Source organism: Mytilus edulis, chromosome 1 (assembly GCF_963676685.1).
Source record: "Mytilus edulis chromosome 1, xbMytEdul2.2, whole genome shotgun sequence".
NCBI classification, from domain to species: domain Eukaryota; kingdom Metazoa; phylum Mollusca; class Bivalvia; order Mytilida; family Mytilidae; genus Mytilus; species Mytilus edulis.
The window spans coordinates 119,734,465-119,754,589 of record NC_092344.1 but is presented as its reverse complement, the minus strand read 5'-3'; the positions used below and the strand labels follow the sequence as shown (position 1 = coordinate 119,754,589).

General features: G+C 32.0%; 1 protein-coding gene across 1 annotated transcript; it reads right to left on the bottom strand.

Moving 5' to 3' along the window:
- Positions 1 to 13,631: 13,631 nt before the first annotated feature.
- Positions 13,632 to 15,930, bottom strand: LOC139503505 (complement C1q tumor necrosis factor-related protein 4-like). The gene is made up of 3 exons (XM_071293298.1): positions 15,811 to 15,930; positions 14,375 to 14,554; positions 13,632 to 14,084 (listed from the first exon to the last, which is right to left on the bottom strand). Exons 1-3 carry the CDS (start codon positions 15,890 to 15,892, stop codon positions 13,660 to 13,662), a joined length of 687 nt encoding a protein of 228 aa, XP_071149399.1. The 5' UTR covers positions 15,893 to 15,930; the 3' UTR covers positions 13,632 to 13,659.
- Between the last annotated feature and the right edge of the window lie 4,195 nt (positions 15,931 to 20,125).

Here is a 20,125-nt window from a genome sequence, read left to right as displayed (position 1 = left end):
GCTTTTAGCCCATTGCCTAGCATAGTCCTCGACTGAACCCATCAGTATTTGAAATGGTGTTTCGGATTGATGTATTTAAGCTCCCGATATTCGGCAGTTGGATAACACATTTCGAAATGTATTGACAATGTTGAGGTCACCGGTAATAACGTGACCAGCCGGATTATATGCCAATGGGAAATAGCACAGGTGCAATCAGGAGGTTTAGACTTGAAGTCGTCAATATTGAGATCCTGCAAAACATGTTTGCAATTAGTTTGGTGTAGGTATAAGATATGATTGGTACATACTGATCTTAAAAATAGGGAAATGATTTAAAATGATTTAAAAAATTTAAATTTTGAAAAATTGACAGAGGATGAAAAAAATAATTTAGAAGGGGAGATAACTATAGCTGAGGCAGGTTTAACATTACATAAAATGAAAAATAATAAATCTCCTGGATCTGATGGTTTTTCGACTGAGTTTTTAAAATTTTTTTGGAAAGATTTAAAATATTTTATTGTAGAATCTCTAAATTATGGATTTCACATTGGATCATTATCAGTCACTCAAAAACAAGGTATTATCACATGTTTGCCAAAGGATAACAAGCCACGCCATTTTCTGAAGAACTGGCGCCCAATTTCATTATTAAATACAGTTTATAAAATTGGGTCAGGGGTGATCGCAAATAGATTTAAAAAAGTTTTAGATAAACTTATCAATTTAGATCAAACTGGCTTTATAAGTGGGCGTTATATGGGAGATAATATCCGACTTATATATGATATTTTGCAGTATACCGAGGAAAAAGATATACCTGGTTTATTACTGTTGATAGACTTTGAAAAAGCTTTTGATACAGTATCCTGGGATTTTCTTTTAGCAGTTCTGACATTTTTCAACTTTGGGAATTCCATAATCAACTGGATAAAAGTACTTTACTATAATATTAGCTCTTCAGTCATTCAGGGTGGAAATTTATCAGAGTTCTTTGGTATTGGACGAGGCTGTAGACAGGGGGACACATTATCACCGTACCTTTTCATATTATGTGCAGAGATTTTGGCAATAAAGGTTAGAGGTAATAAGAAAATACAGGGTATAGAAATTTCTCAAGTTGAACATAAACTATCTCAGTTTGCAGATGACACTTCTCTGATTTTAGATGGAAGTGAAGAATCAATGGAAGAAGCTTTATTAGAGCTAGATTGGTATGCGAAACTTTCTGGACTAAGGATAAATTTTACAAAAACTCAAGTAGTATGGATAGGAAGTAAAAAATACAGTAGAGAAATGTTATGCCAGAACAGAGATTTATCATGGGGGTCAACTTCTTTTAAGCTGTTAGGGATAAAATTTGATATTGATCTTGATAAAATTTTAAACTTAAATTATACTGATAGGTATCATCAGATAAAAAATTTGATAAATACATGGTCTAAAAGAAACTTAACAGTTATTGGTAAAATATCTGTGGTTAAAACTCTTATTCTTCCAATACTTAATCATCTCTTTTTAACATTACCAAACCCAAATGCTGAGATGATTAAGAAAATTAATGATGCTATTTATTATTTTTTATGGAACTCACCAGTTCATAGAGTTAAAAAAGAAGTGTTACACATGGATTATAAGAATGGTGGTTTAAAGATGATAAATATTCATCTATTTATGATAGCTTTAAAATGTACATGGATAAGAAAATTGTTTAGTTCTAACTGTAAATGGTCAACTATTTTATTTACAAATATGGATAAAGAAAAATTGTTTAAACTAGGAAATAGTTACACAACAAATACTATTTCAAATGTCAAAAATAAATTTTGGATTGATGTATTTAAAGCATGGCAATATTTTGCAGATAAAGATATAAATTCTACATGGGAATATTTTCTTGCTAGTCCATTATGGATGAATAAGAATATAAATATCAACAATAAACATGTATTTTATAGAAGTTGGTATAATAAAGGTATTGTTTTTGTAAATGATGTGATTAGTAATAGTGGAAAGTTTCTCTCATATGGGGAAATAAAAGACAAATTTGATATTTCTGGGAATATAATGATGTATAATAGTATCATTTCAGCATTAAATAAGACTAAGAAGCTGTATTCAAGGGGAGATAATAAGCTCACAGAACCTTTTATTCCCTCTTTTGTTCAAACCATTTTAAAAAGGAAAAAGGGAACTAAAGATATATATTGGATGTTAATACCTAAAGTGGTTCCTAATGGGGAGAAAAAGTGGAATCAAATTTTGGAACTTAATGAATTGGAATGGAGAGAAATTTTCAAACTTCCTTTTGCAGTTACTAATAACACAAAATTACAATGGTTACAGTTTAGAGTAAATCATAGAATATTAGCTACAAACAAATTTTTGTGTAAAATTAATGTCATAAATAGCCAGCTATGTAATTTTTGTAAGGAAGAAATAGAAACTATAGAACATGTACTATGGAATTGTGAAAATGTCCAGAATTTATTAGAAGAAATAGATATATGGTTTTTATCTAATGGTATAAGTATTTCATTCACCAAAAAGAATTTTTTGTTTGGTGATGTCTCACATGTATACAAGGGTGAAATTTCAAACCTGATTTTTCTGTGTCTTAAACAATATATTTATAATACAAGATATTTCCAGAAAGTTTTATCAATTCATGCTGTGAAGAAAGTACTAAAAGATCTATATAATCTAGAGAAGTGTATAGCAGTAAGAAACAATAAACTTGAGAGTTTTAATAAATTGTGGATTCTATTTACTCATTTGTTTCAATTGTAATTAAAGTCCTATTACAATTCATATGTGAAAAAAATGATAGAATGTTAATTTTTGAACTATCAAAAAAGCTACATCAAATATTCATCAGAAAATTATATTTATTTTTATTTTATTTTTTTTTCTGTATTAATTTTTTCTTTTTTTTTCTTTATTTTAAATTTTGATTAATTTAAATTGATTAATTTAACCTCAAATTTTCCATTCTTAAAAAAACGAAAAAATCTTGAATATCTGTATGTTTGTTAAAATGATTATTCTAATATGATGAATTCATGTATTTGTGGTCCTTATTTTTGAACTTTTATTATGTTATTTTTTATTGCAAATGAAAAATGTTGTATTATATTGTAACTACAGCTGATATATTTTTTTTGTAAAATGAACTAACAAATACTAACACATATATATTTACATGATCTATTGCTAACATTAACGAGGCCGGGATAAGGTACCGGTATTCGATGTTTTCATTACTAACAAATGTACAGATTTCAATAAAAAAATGAAAATTAAAAAAAAAAAAAAAAAAAAAAAAAAAAAAAAAAAAAAATAGGGAAATATTTTCGATTGCAAAAATGATGAAGGATATTGCCCAAGTTGACGCCATTGAGACCTTTGTTGGCAAAGAAAAGTTTAAGAAAGTTCTTTGCTCTTTTTCATCTGGTTTGAAAAGGCTGTAACTTGCAATATCCGAAATGATAGCTGCAAGTTTTTATTGGTTTGAATGAGGGTTTGTAATAGTGATTTCCCAACTTAAATTGAACAGATTATGAATTGTTATACAGGGTAATGCATAAAGTTTTTTGTGAATGTGATGAATACATAACGGCTTTTGTATAAAAGGCAGAGAGTCTTTAAATAAACTCATCATAGATACCAGGATATCAATTTTTATTTTGCACGTTTCGCCTACAAAAGTTTCACGAGTGACGCTTGCATCTAAAAATAGAGACATCATGCAGAGTTGGTGATATATAACGACTGTAGTATATTATGTTAATTTGGTTTTGTGGTAGTTAGTCATAGTAATAGACATTGTAATAGTTTCTTTCCCTTTTCTTTATAGACTCCTGTAATCATGAATGATGGTTTGGATTTAAGTTGATAAATAAATCATGTATCTACTTGGGAACTCTTTTGAATGATTATTAACTATGCTACAGTTTTATCAACTTAAATCATCATGCATAAATACCTCAGACCTGAACGATTGGATGCCAATCCTGATTCACCTACAGCAGCAAAAGAATGGTTTCACTGGAAACGAACTTTTACAAACTTTTTAACCTCTGCCGGAGAAGAAGCTCCAGACAAACTAATAATGTTGATCAATTTTGTTTCGCCGCGTGTATATGAGTATATTGGTGAATGTGAAACTTACGATACCGCTATATCACTGTTAGAAGCTGTGTATGTTCGACAAAAAAACGAGGTTCTGGCTAGGCACTTGTTGATAACACGCAGACAACAGACAGGTGAGACACTTGACCAGTTTCTACAAGAGCTTAAAGTATTGGCAAAGGATTGTAACTTTCAACCAGTGACGGCCGATAAATACAAGGAAGAATACACAAGGGACGCCTTTATAAATGGACTTTGCTCACAAATTGTTCGACAACGTTTGTTGGAAAATAAAACTCTTGACCTTAAGACAATGTTTGATCAGGCGCGAACATTAGATCTAGCTCAACGCAGTAATGAAGTGTATGTTCAGCCATTTTCTGTGACAGCCGCGATTGGACAAAAATCAGATGAAAGTGTTCCAGATAGCACAACAAAACTTCAATTCGTTACTGAAGAAGACAAGCTTACAGCAGCTGCTGCACAACGACCCGGAAGTAAACAAAAGTGCTTCTTTTGTGGGAATAATGCTCACGCGAGACGTTTTTGTCCGGCAAAGGATGCCTCTTGTCATAACTGTAGTAAGAAAAGACACTTTTCGAAAGTGTGTAAATCTAATACAACAAGTACTGGGACATCTGCCTCTTGTACTCCCATATTAGCAACCGTGACTGCTGCATCTCCGCAATGTTTAAAGAAAGCGGTAATAAATGTGCGCGTGAATGAACGTCCGTGCAAAGCCTTGATAGACACGGGTAGTTCTGAAAGTTTCATTGATAGACAATTTGCAAAATTAATGTCAGTAAATATAAATGACGCTACCTGAAGTGTGTCGATAGCATCCAGTGCTCTCAGTAGTCCTATAGTAGGAATTTGCAAAGTAAACTTAAACATTGATGGACATTTCTATCGGAATATGCAGTTGTCTGTCCTCAATAAACTCTGTTGTGACATTATCTTGGGACAGGACTTCATGAAAAGACACGACAGTATAAAAATAAGTTTCGGTGGAAGCAGACCAGCCGTAGAAATTAATGACTCAAATACAGTTTGTGGTTTAGCTGCTTCAAGTGTTGATCCCCCCAGAATTATTTGCCACCTTGACAAGTGAATGCCGACCTATTGCTACAAAATCAAGGAAGTACAGTGCAGTCGATAGAGAATTCATAGAAAAGGAGACAACAAGATTACTTACCGAAGGTATAATTGAGCCTAGTATCTCACCATGGAGAGCTCAAGTTTTAGTAACTTCAAATGAAAGGCACAAGAAAAGATTAGTAATCGATTACTCTCAAACTATAAACAGATTTACTGAACTTGATGCTTATCCGTTTCCTAGCATTAATCAAATGGTCTCAGATATCGCCAAATACAAGGTATACAGTACGCTTGATTTACGTAGTGCCTATCACCAAATTCCGTTACGTGAACATGAAAAGAAGTATACAGCTTTTGAAGCCAATGGCAGTTTGTATCAATTTCGGCGAGTCCCCTTTGGCGTTACGAACGGAGTTGCTTGTTTTCAAAGGGTAATTGACCGTCTAGTGGCCGAAAACAAATTAGAAGCAGTATTTGTGTATATTGATAATATCACAATAGGCGGAATGGACCAAACCGAAAAGACGAAAACTTACGTAGATTTCTTGATGTTGCCGACAAACATCAGCTAACATTTAATGAGGACAAATGTGTGTACTCTGTCGAGTCAGTTGATCTACTTGGATATACCATCAGTCAAGGTGTTTTACGACCTGACCCTGATCGAATGAAGCCGCTAAGGGAACTCCCTGTTCCGCACAGTCCTAAATCAGTGAAAAGAGCCATGGGAATGTTTTCGTATTATAGTCAATGGATACCAAGATTCTCAGACAAAATCAAACCTTTAGCTAACGCTACTTCTTTTCCGTTAGACTCTATTGCAGTGAAAGCATTCGATGATTTGAAATCCGATCTTGAAAACGCAAGCATAAGTGCAATTGATGAAGCTATTCCTTTTGTCGTAGAAACCGATGCGTCAGATTCTGCAGTAGCCGGAAGTCTCAATCAGGGTGGAAGGCCTGTTGCTTTCTTTTCGAGAACTTTAAATGCTCATGAATTAGGACACTCATCTGTAGAAAAGGAAGCATGTGCCATTATAGATGCGGTTCGCAAATGGAGACACTTACTTAGTGGGAAACATTTCACTCTTGTCACTGATCAGGAAGCAGTTTCTTATATGTTTGATTCAAAGAAGCACGGTAAAGTGAAAAATGACAAAATAATTCGATGGAGAACTGAATTGAGCTGTTACAGCTATGATATAAAATATCGTCCTGGACAAGACAATGCATCAGCCGATTGTTTTTCTCGAGCTTACTGCTCATCCATCAGCTCCGATTCTCTTTCTGAACTACACAGTGCAGTTTGCCATCCGGGCATCAATAGACTTCTTCACTTCGTCCGTTCAAAGAACTTACCTTTCTCAGTTGATGACGTCAAGAGAACAATCAAACAGTGTGAGATTTGTGCAAAAGTAAAACCTCAGTATGCTAAACCGAATGCATCACCTCTTGTGAAAGCTACACAACCATTTGAACGCTTAAGCATTGATTTTAAAGGACCACTGCCGTCTGTTAGTACAAAGAAGTATATTCTTACCGTTGTTGACGAATACTCAAGATTCCCGTTTGCCTTTCCTTGTTCCGATATGACAAGCGCAACAGTTATTCAGTGTTTACGACAGTTATTTGCTCTTTTTGGTATGCCTGCTTATATTCACTCGGACCGTGGTCAATCTTTCATGAGTGCCGAACTCAAAACTTTTCTACAATCGCATGGAGTAGCTACTAGCAGGACAACGCCATACAGCCCACAGAGCAATGGGCAATGTGAACGCTATAACGGTATCATCTGGAAAGCCGTGACACTAGCATTAGAATCTTTGGGACTTAAAGAGACGCAATGGGAGAGTGTATTGCCAGATGCACTGCATTCTGTTCGAAGTTTGTTATGTACATCAATAAACTGTACTCCACATGAAAGGTTTTTCAACTTTACAAGAAGATCATCATCTGGCCAATCTATTCCGTCGTGGTTAGCCAATCCTGGACCAATTTTAATGAAAAAGCATGTGCGTGCGACTAAATATGATCCTCTCGTCGAGGAAGTAGATCTTTTGGAAGCTAATCCAACTTATGCTCATGTTAGATTGCCTGATGGACGCGAAACTACTGTATCAGTCCGACATCTAGCACCAAGAGGACAATCAATAAGCAATGACAATCTTGATCATTCCGTTTTGAACGATCATACAACTATGGACATTTCCGAAACCGATGTTGAAAATACAACACAGGAAGCTACCAACAACACGGACAACACTATGGAAACATCTCCCGTTATTAGACGTTCTACACGTGAAGTTAAGAAACCATCTAGATTTGGATTTGACGATTAACTGAAATTTTTAATTGAACTATTGTGTTGACTTTTAGAGGGGGTGAATGTAGTATATTATGTTTATTTGGTTTTGTGGTAGTTAGTCATAGTAATAGACATTGTAATAGTTTCTTTCCCTTTTCTTTATAGACTCCTGTAATCATGAATGATGGTTTGGATTTAAGTTGATAAATAAATCATGTATCTACTTGAGAACTCTTTTGAATGATTATTAACTATACTACAACGACGATGACCATGACTGCGTCTACGCCGAGGGGTAAAGTATAAATTTTCATCACATACACCGAGCTACATGAAGGACTCGATATAATACCTATACCATCATTTTTTTTAATGCAACCATATGGTGTCGCAGTTCCCATTTGTCGAATACAGAAGTCCTCTTTTTATCTACGGTTAGGTGTTGCAAGATGATAATTGTTAGTCCTAGAAACAATTGAAAGATCAAGCTAATTAAAATACTTACAAAGAATGTGGCTTGCATTGTGGTTAATGTCAATACGTTTGTTTAGCCTTCCTTCCGTCTCACCGACGTATACCAATCCGCAAATGTTAAACTCTAATCCTTAGACGAAATTATCGTTGCATTTTGCTATATACGATTGCACATTTGAAACGATTTTTTTTCAGAAAAATCATGGCTTGGTATTTTTTGAATTTTCAGCTGGTATTTGGAAGCGTCTTTGTTTTTACAAAGCACTTTGAATATTGGAAATGACCAGTAGAACGCTGACATTTGTTTGTTTAAATAACCTGCACTACAAACCATTAAAGTCTGAAATGGCCTATATCTGTACTCGACTGTACTGATTTTTACTCGACCAGTCTGAATTGGTCTGACTTTTACTTGACATTACTCGACCCAAGTCTGAACCATACTTGACTGTACTGAATCGTACTTGACCCTTATCTTTGCCGTTGAAAATAGTCTGAACTATTACTCGACCAGTCTGAAACAGTCTTAACCCATTCTTGACATGTACTCGACCTATTTTTCCAGTCTAAACCATACTTAACCAAAGGTCTGAACAATACTCGACCAGTCTGAACCATACAAGACCAAAAACACTCTACTTTTTTAACTGTTTAAATAAAGTTCTTTTTAACTGACATATATAACAACAGCCAACAAAATTTATAAAAGATTTTAACCTTATAAAAGAAATATATTTCTGATTATATTTAGGATAAAAAAAAATATATTATATATAACTTATATCAAAAAGGGATAAAATTAAATAAATAAATAAAATTATTTTTCTGATTAGTAGTGAAATATAAAGTATAACCTCTGCTTGGGGCAAACTCATAAATAAGATCACACCTGGTCAGAAGTATTAAATTCTAAATAACATTGATTTAAAATTGCAACATCCTTTTAAATTAAACAACAAGGCCTTTCGAATATACATGTATGTACTAGATAAGTAATACACGAATTTAAGAAAAAAGGGCTTTCTTTTTACCTGTAAAACACACATATTAAAGTGCTTTATGTATCCCATGTTAATTTGACAAAAAAATACTTAAATTAATTTAACTTTTTTTTTACTGTTACTTTGGAATACATTTCCTTTTTTAAAAAGGTTATCAAGGATTGCTAGGGAAATTCTATTATAATGATTATATTCAATTCTTGGTTTAATAAAACAAAACAATTAAGCTCTCATTTTTTTTTTAAATATATTAAATTGTTTTATATACTATTTTATATATATCTTAATAAAAAAAACATTCACTGCATTATAAATTAAAGTCAACTGACAACATAAATCTATACTAGGCTTAAATTAATGGTGAAAATAGTCCAATTACCGTAAAATACTTCCGAAATATTCATAAAATTTGAATAATATTGAAAATATTAGTCACAATTCATTTTTTTAGATTATTTGATCAGCTTGTTTTATTTATCATTTAAAAGTTGATATATATTATTATGTAAGTGTTGATTAATATTGAGTTGAAATTATATTATGATTGTTTATTGTGAAATTTTAATTTCAATACTGTATTGAATACATTTTCAATTTCAAGTTGTTGTTTAAATTTCATTTTTATTTTAAAAAATCCTAAATTGATAAAATTCAGTTAATAGATACAAAGAATAGATCTAGTTTGGTTAAGACTTGGTCGAGTATGGTTCAGACTAGGTCGAGTATGGTTCAGACTAGGTCGAGTACGGTTCAGACTAGGTCGAGTACGGTTCAGACTAGGTCGAGTACAGTTCAGACTCGTATAAAACGGTTAAGTACTGGTCAAGTACACATTCAGACTGTTAAGTATGGTTCAGACTACAGTCGAGTATTATCAAGTAAATCTCAGACGAATTCAGACTGGTCGAGTAAAAATCAGTACAGTCGAGTACAGATATAGGCCATTTCAGACTTTTAATGGTTTGTAGTGCTGGGTTCAGATAAGGTTCATTGATCTTTCCACGATAATTAGACACTAAATATTGCTTGTATGACATCAATATTCTTGACACTTTGGTACATGTTGAAATGAACTATTATATTATTTATCTATATATTTCTCTGTTCCGAGTGTTCTAGCGTTTGTTTGTACTGCATTCGCAGTCGGAAACCCGGTTGAAATAGAACAAAAGAATCGAAGCTCTTTGTTAGAGAAGGTGATAAATGTGTACTGTAATGTTTACTATAGTGAAAAAAAAAAAAAAGTTAATAGAAACAAACAAAATTACAAATTTTTTCTCAGTTACGAAGTGTTTTATTTTAAAAACACCGTTTGCCTAAGTTTTCAATTTATTTTGTACATAGTTAAGCAGAACAATTAGATTTCAAGTCGACGACATGGGTATCTTTAAAGTTGGATGTAGAAAATGCATAAACTCCGATTTAAATTTTTTTTACCACGGACGGAAAACATATCAATCTATTAGTTTAGTTATTTTCGTGTCTGCCCTTCCATTATGTGACTCAAGAAAAAATTCAAAAAAAAGGTTAACAATAGTATCGAAAAGAGAAAATCGAGTGCACCTTTATGTTAGGGCGTGTTTGAGTTGAATATTTTGTCTTGATATCGTAGAAAGCAAGAATATTTCATACATCGTCTCGCTTCAGATTCTATCATTTTTTTTATATCAAAGCTGACTTTTTTTAACATAAAAAAAAATCACAATACTAAAAGATGAAGTATAAGGGTTAAGTGAAATACCTATCTAATGAATAACAAAAACAAAGTAGGTGTGTTCGAATAGATATTTTTTTTTACTGAAAGTACTTGACGACAGTCGTTCAAGTTGGATGATGAAAATGCATATCTTCGATAAATTTTTTTGTGTGTGATAACTAGGGTATATAGTCTTCAATCACTAAAAAAATCTAGTCTGCCCTTCCACGAAATATTTAATTAGAATTTTTTTTGATTTTTATGAATTTTCGAAAATTCCACCTGATAACCGATCAGACAATATAGTTTTAAGTTGAATCAATGCATACACGATCATAAACTGATGCTCATTAGCTAGTTGATACATGTGTCTTTGAAAATACAACTGACATATAAGGATCGTAATGGTACAATGTGTATATCGGTTTCCAAGAGCAAAATTGGTAGCGCGTCACCCCTACGATGGCTTCCATTTCTACGGTTGTGTAAATGAACTGGCGTAATGGGGAGATAATTTTGACGAAGTAGTATCCTGACTAATTCGTATTCATGTAGGGTCGTCTTTAAGTGGTATTTTCAACATTGACATATAAGCGGAAGTTTTTTTCTTCTTCTTAAAATATGATAATGTTAATAAAATACAAAAACTGTGATATGAATCAAGACTTGTTCGAGAGTTGTTTACATCTACTTTGACATTTACCGTGTTTACAGTTTTTTTCCGATTTTTTTTTTATTTTCTTGTCTTTTTTTCAATAAGGTTTGTAAATTAAATATAAACAATTTCATTTTTTTGTCATTATTCATTTTCTAGAATATATTTTTTTGAAATTATTTTTTTATGAAAATTCAATGAGTTTAACTTAGTTTGCTCTTTCGTCAGAGTGTTTGCTTCAGGATTAACTAGAATCTGAAGACAGTTTTTTAGTTTTCGCACGTAAAAGCTTCGTATATGTCATAGTTTGTTTAGCTATGAATATTTGTAGTTTTATTGACTTGAAAATTGTATGTATAGGCTATTATCTACTTTTTAGTTAAGAAGTATTAAGTACAAAAAATATAAATCATAAAACAGATATCAGTTATCACCAACATTTTGTACACAGACCACACGACTTCCCCAAACACATAGACATATACACAAAGATAAAAAAAAAAACCAACATATACAACATGGTCCATAAATTCTTGATTGATACAGACATAATGTGATGGGTTGTACAGCTGGAAAGCGCGAACCAACATTCCCTTTGTAAATTTAACAAAAGAAATACAATCTTATATACAGCATGAAATACAGCTAAATTCATACCTAGTATACCATCTTCTGTTATGCGTGCTTCACCTTTTACACAATATCAAAGTCAAAAATAGTATTAAAAAATATATGACCACAATAAAATATTTAGCATACCATTGATGGCATAAATTTTCGAGTTATTGCTCTTGAAACGATACTGAAGTAACCATCAACTTATCAACTTAGATCATCTAAATAAGACGGTATGAGAATATTGTTAACATAACAAATTTGAATATATTTACTGACGACGTTTAAAGTTTTTAAATTATCTAATCAGCGTTTTCTTCTAAACAAAATCTATCTTAATACAGACTAAACCGGTTTCATTCGGTCTCTATATTGTGTATCTTACTACACTTTGTTGATCTATGAATCTATGACAGACGAGACGATTTTAGTTTTTACGTTACCAATTTTCCCCACCTTTGTACCAATATACCAACTACACACTGCATATCGGATATACATTTTCAACTTATTCGGTATTCCACAGCATGTCGCAACTCCACAGACTTTGTAAAATGTCACAAGTGTCTCAGTAGAAATTTGATGAACCAGGGGTAAGTCAAAGAAAGTCTCATTCTTTTTCTTAACATTTCCATTTGATTGTTTCAAGACATTGTTGATAAATATTCCGTACCAACTTCACAAATGATACATGATAGTCTTGAAGTATATATTATGGATACTGACGTTGTTTATAATCTTATAACTTGTTATATTATTCTTTTATTTGTCTTTATGAATATTACTTTTACTTTTAGTCTGCTTATGTGGGTTCTCTGTACTTATGAATCCCGTCATTGTGTTATTGTTTTTATCATTTTTTTTGCATTCTTGTTTTTTTATTTTTGCTTATATGCTTAGTCTATATGCCTTTTTGTGTTTCTTTATTTTTTTTTACATAGGACGTGGCTCTGTAATTGTAAATCCTGTCATTCTTTTACTGATCTATGATATTTTTTGTATTCTTGTCTTTCATGTTTGGTAATATGCTTTGCCTTTATTCCTTTTTTACACATGACATGGCTCTGTACCTATAAATCCCGTCATTGTCTTATTGTGCCATGGTAAATGTTTGTTTACATTTTTTTTTTGTAGTGATTAATAAAATAACACAATGATTACTGCTGTAGCCCTACTTTTGACATTTTTACCTGTTGTGTCTGTTTGTTTTGTTCACACATTGTTGTCTATATAATTATATTGTATGCCACTGTCATACGAGTGGGAGTATTAGCTAGCTATAAAACAAGGTTTAGTACACAATTTTCTACGCAAGAAAATGCCTGTACCAAGTCAGAAAATGACAGTTGTTATCCATTCGTTCAATGTGTTTGTTATTTTTGTGATTTTACCTTTTATACACTCCTCTACCATACTGTTGTATTATTTTAATTTTGTTTTAGAGAAAAAACGTTTTTGTTTAAGGAAACATCATATCTTATGTAAAAAGTATAGGCACCTATCTGTCTTTTACATGTCAACCTAACTGAGTAAGCGCACTCACTGTTTAAGGAAACATGATTAATCATTCACCTAAACGTTTTTGATAATTTTGGTTTACTAGTAACAGATTTTTTTTTTTATATAAATTGCTTTACAGAAATGTTTGTCATCATATGAGTAACATAAGAAGAACTTCTATTAAATTTCAATATGCTTTTTAATTACAACTTCTGTAAGCTATAGCCAGAAAATGAATTGCAATTTTCAGTTGGAGAACCGTAGATCTTGGGACCAGATGAACGACCACGTACCCAAACCATATCACCCTTCTCCAAGCTCAAAATCAATGTTTCTGTCAGGCCAGATTGTCCACCACCTCTACCATCAGAGTACATGTTAACAATGACTTGGCTATTGCGAACGAGTTCAAGGAATACATTGATCGTTGGCGAGTTGTATCCTGTCACTGATATGAGGTATAATCCTTTAAAGGGTACTATGAAATGTCCATGGCGAGCATCGTACGCATGACCAATATTAGTAATGACATTGTCATATTCAATTGCTTGATGGGTTCCAAGCGTCACTTCATGGTTCAATGTAGCTGAAAAAGCTACAGTATCGAATTCTTGTTGAGGGAGCAATCCTTAAAAAGACAATGAATAATTGATGTTAAACTCCAATTAATGGAGTTTTTTTTTTTGTTTTTTTTTTGTATTTCAAACTGAAATTTCTAGATAAATATTCGACAATTTATTTAGGTTCATCATTTTTTGGTTATAAAAACTCACCATGTGCTAGCGAAAAAAATTGTTACATTAACACGTTCTTATCTTAAATTTAATTATTTAAGTCTTTGTATCTTATATTTTTTCGGTGTTTTATCGATGTTTTCAATTAATTCAAAGTTGTAATAATCGTTAATGATTATCTTACCGTTCATTAGTAGCCTTTTGTCCCTCATAACGGCATATTTCGAATCAGTGTCAGTGTCAACATCTTTTCTGTGTTGAGCTTCACGCTCAAGATTGTTAATTTTTTGCGACATATACCTTACTAATTTATTGAGATCTTTATTCTCTTCCAAAATCATGTTTACTTTGTCTGCCAATAATTCTGTAAAATATTTAAAATTAATTCGTATCATTCCATCAAACTGCTATTGTGTTTTTATTTTTCCCTGAAGAAAAAAAAATATATTCCTGGAAATCATATCAAGGATATCAGACAAATGATTTAGTACGGCAGACGCAAATTTCGGTGAAATACGATAAGGAGGTCCAAGGGTATTACCAACTCAGTAGTCAGTACTGTGTTGACTTGAGTTATCATTAATATGTTTAAATACTAGTAATTATAAATCAACTGTTAACAAAACTTTGATTTTTGAAATACTAAGGTTTTTTCCTTAGGAATAGGATGTCTATAAGGAAGACCTTACTACTGGACTGGCGAAATCCTCAGGGAATAGAACTTCCACCAGCAATTGCATCGGCCAAGTGGTTGTAAGTACTCATCAGACTTAAACACCAAACGCCGTTTTGTTAGGTTAAGACTAAGCAGGGGCGTTTGAAACAAAATAGTATAGTGTAAAACAATATTGAAGAGCACTGGAAACTAATGATTCAAAAAGCTAAACATTGCTGATACCAAGGGTAGAAAAACCTTTTATAAAAAGTATATTTAAAATAAATTATAGATATCTGAAGTCACGACCCGCTTAGTAGTAATTCTTTCGGGATGTGAAATTGATACATCATTCTGTCTGAAAATTTTATTTCAAATTAAATTATTAAGTTAAAAGACAGCTCTATCAAGCAAATGAGAGATGAAAGATATCAAAAGGATATTTAAACTGATAAGTTGAAAACAAACTAACGATGACATAACGAAAAACGAAATATGTCTCAATGACAAATAACAGTACAAAAAGTATCCATAAAAAGAAAATTCTGAACAATACGAACCCCAAAAAAACAAAATGGGGTGATCACATGTTCACAGGAAGGGTTAACAGACCCTACCAAGACGTGACTACCGTTGTGTTGCTCATGTAAGTATATTTTGTGGCAACAATCAATTTATGACACGCGTTAGTTACATGTTCAACATGTGTGAGCAATGTTTATAAAAAAAAAGAAGCTTTAAATCATCTCTGACTCAGGTATCATTACTTTTATTATTAAAAATAAAAAAAAAATATATTTATAAATATTAAAAAAAAGATTCATCAATTGGAATACATAGAGAGTCATTACCCTAAAGGTTTGTCATTTATTAACATTTACATGAGGAAACGAAGAACAAAACATTATTATATTCAAACAATTAAGCCATGAAATTATTAAATACTGATTACTATTTTTTCTCACCTAGCTTTTTTTCTAAGCTCGGCTCATCTTTTTCCCCTTGTGAGCAATGCAATACACAGAACAATAGATATATAAACAGCATTGTGTTTAATTGTACACCTTTATAAAAACCTTATCTATTGACATGCAGTGACATTTCTTTATCTATTTATTTATCAGGTCTTCCTTGTTCATATAAGTACAATGTTCGTCATGACCGCTTTTATTAGTTTGGTAAATGACTCTGTTCATTTGCAATGAATTGAAACATATGTGTATACTAGAAGCGCGGCTTGAAGGCTACTTGACATTTTTTAATGGTGATACACAGCTTGAGTTTGTGTTTTTCAAACTATGTTTATGTACTGAAACATTATTTTGATAGTTTTTATTAGTTTGTCAGTTCTTCTTCCATAGAGTAGCTTCTGTATTGATGTTACACAGGTGCTCCTAGAACGGAGGAAATAACTCAGAGGAGAAGGCAACCTGTAACACTAATACCTAAAGAAAATATTTCCAAGTGCTGCTACTTTGAATAAAGGCAACAGTAGTATACCGATGTTCAAAACTTATAAATCGATAGAAAAAAAAAACAAATCCGGGTCTCAAACCAAAACCGTGGGAAACGCATTAAATATAAGAGAATGACGACACAACATTAAAATGTCACGAACACAGAAACGAACTATAGTGTTGTTTTTTTTCTCGAAAGGTGCCAGTCAAGTTCTGTCTCTGATTGGTATGGGTTCTCCAAGAACGAATGAAATAACTAAAAGAAATCTCTTATGATTTTGAACATTTCGTCAGTGCTTTGAAAAAAAAAGTAAAATCACAAAAATACCAGACTCAGAGGAAAATTCAAATTGCAAAGTCCTTCATCAAATAGCAAAATCAAAAGCTCACACACATCAAACGAATGGACAACCACTGTCATATTCCTGACTACACCGAGTTTGTAGTATATTTTCATTCTAGTGTGTGACACAGGTGCTCTGAGAAAGGATGAATTTACTAAAAGAAAAAGAAAACAATCTAATGATTAAGCACATGTTCAAATGAAGACCATGATCATACTGTTCGTCGTATATAATTGCTAATTCTAGAGGATATATTTTGAATCTTATTTGACCCTGAATGTTCTGGTATTCATCTATACATCTTAACATCGCTCAAACCTGAAAATGTTTATTGTTAATGCCATGATTATTAGGGTCATTTCTTGCAGATTGATCACGAGCAATACGTTGTGAGACTCTCCCTCTTTTGCCTGGCTTCTCTTTGGTACGTTACTGAACCTTTACCTTTTTCTTTTTCAAGCTTCTCTCCTATTTTTCTGTATTGTTACCAACAACAGATTTATGACCATTTTTATCTGATCCTTCTTTGCAGATAGGTTATACCGTCATCTTTCTACCCTTTACATAAGGTTTGTTTATATTTTGTTTATTTATCATTTAAACTAATGTCTTAGTGTTCGTGCATTTGGATTTCGATTCACTGTAAAACGTGTTGTTCTTGTTTTGATTTCTTTGTGTATCACAATTGATACTTCACATAATACTAATTTAAATATACAGGAGTGTGCTCCTTTCGCAGAAACTGCTCCAACACAATTAAGAGGAGGAACGATTAAAATGACACTTTTAAAATTTTATTGACATCATCACGATTGGATTATCTATACGATGTGTCTGTGTCTAAACTAACTAATGATATTTTGGGTAATTTTCCAAGGAGTTCATTATTTTAGTGATTTTAATTGTTGTTCTGTGGCTTGCATGTTGTGTCGACTATTGTATTATTTGTGTGTGCTTTTCTCCGTGAAGAATGTTCTTGCGTGTGTTTGTGCTGTATTTCTGTCACGTAGTTTTGTCATTGTATCGGTATTTTTAACATTGTCATCAAGCCGGAGGTTAAGCTAACCATTAAACCAGGTTCTTAAAATGTCAAGAATATGACAGTTGTTTTTGTTACACCTCATTGTTCCTGTTGTCCCTATGTTTCCATTTATAGTTGATGTGTTAACCTCGGTTTAGGTTTGAATCCCGGATTGGATTACACCGGTATACTACTGTTGCCTTTATTTATAATAATGAAAGAAAAAGGGATGTTCCGAAAATAACAGTACAAAAAATACAATTAAACTGAATAGAAGAAAAAAAATGTAAAAAAAGATAAATAAATAAGTGATAGATCATATGACAGAAAAGAAAACAAACTGATCCCTTCATAAATGTACAAAAATCATTGCAAGGGTAGGGTCTTAGACAAACAAATTATATCTCATACTGTAACCAAAAAAAAAGACCAATTACAACGGAAACAGAAGGTCAATTGTTATTTGTAATTACCGACTCCAGTCATATATAACCGATTATTCTATAGATTAAAGATTCAGATGAAAATGAAGGTTACATATCAATGAGAAGTACAACATAGATAAAATTAAAATATATTTGGAGGCAATGTGGAGGATCCAATAATATTCAATCAAATAGATAAAAAAAAAATGACCTATTTTCCCCGAGTTAATGCTTTGATACTCAAAAAGACTGTGGGAAGTCATTTGTCTGATAATTTTAATCAACTAGCTAACTCATCAATAATGGCCCTCAAAATACATTATCACAAGTACGATTAAACCCTAAAGAAGAACAATGTATAAAAACATTTTCTCCTCGACACTTGAAATTAACATTTAGAAAAATGATATTATAAATCAAAACGACGATCAGTCGATTGTCTTTAAAGTTCAATATGTGAACCACATAGTATGACTGAAACGTTATTTAAGATTTAAGGCATTACTTGACCTCGATTTATTAAAACTATATGCATTTTATATTTTAAAAAAATTCTAAAAGGTTTTTTCTGAAAAACTGAACGCATTTGAATTTGATTGATCTAGGTCACGTCAAGCAAAAAACTCTTTTCAAGATAAGTTGTCACTACCAATAATTATCAAACAACGCATTTTTTCATTATTTTTGACATATATCTAAATCAATCAAACTAAGAAGACAAGAACAAAACTTTCAAAACAATAACCTCAACCTAGTTATTACACACCGTGATTGAGCATTGATTGAGCATTAATTGAGCCCATTCCTCTATTAGATAACGAAAAAAAACTTTAAAATGCATTTAGAAAAAGATATCGTCCATAAAGAGAGCAAGTAAAATTAAAAAACCAATTGTTCAGAGAACAATTGAAGGTCTTTGCCACATAAATTTTCAAAGCGATTGATAAAAAGTTAGTTCCTGTTCACTCAAAGTTAAAATTGGCATCCAACCATAAGATTTTACATACTGATACGATAAAAAAAGTGGTTTCCATATACTTTTGAGTGAAATAAGGAAATTAATTAGCCGCTTCCTGTGAAATAAATGTCACTTCCGGTCTCATATGATAGCTTTTGTCACACTGATTCCAAAAATATATAGTTTCTCTATACTTTTCATGTAAACCAGTGGATAATTTGCTACTTCCGGTTGATCAAAAGCCACTTCTAGTCTTTAGTGATGAGTAAAGGTATTTATATCACAAAATATATGGGTTCCTAGTAAATTTTCCTATGAAAAACGTGCAAAAATTGCTACTTCAAGTTTTTTTGAGGTCACTTCCGGTTGTCATTTTTCAAGTTCATATGTCACCCAACCTTTTTTTGTAGGTCATATGGCTATATAATGATCCAAGTTGAAGTTATAATCAATTAACCTTATAATTAGACATTTTAGGGGCACTAACTCCTATAAGAAGTCTTTAGCTTTATTCAGACCAAATGTAACAGATCTTCATTACAATAAAGCAAACATTTTGCACTTGTTAATTTACATATATCTTTTAAGGTGTCGGAGGAAATGCAAAAACTAGGAAAAGGCAAAATTGTAAATTTGACCTTGACCTTTGACTTTAACCTCATTTTCTTAGTTAGGACCAAATAAAAACATTTCATGGTTATACAGTTAATGGTTTATGAGTTAATAAAACATCAACAAATTTATTTGTTGAAGGTAGATAACTCCTATAAAATTTCATCGATTCGCTTCGATACAAATTGGCCAAACTTTTCTGAGGATGTAACGAACAATTTGTAAAAGAATTTTGTTGATTTCTTTTTCTGTTACAAAGAAGATGCACACATTGGAAAAACAGTGAAAAGGGAGATAACTCTTACAAAGAAAATTGTTCGTCTCAGCAGGGTGAAATTTAAGGCGCATAAACTGGACGATACAATATACAAAATATCTAAGCGACATATTGCGAAACAAAAATTTTGAAACTTGGCGGAAAAAAAAAATAATAATCAGAAGAAGAAATACAATAGGTCTTTCC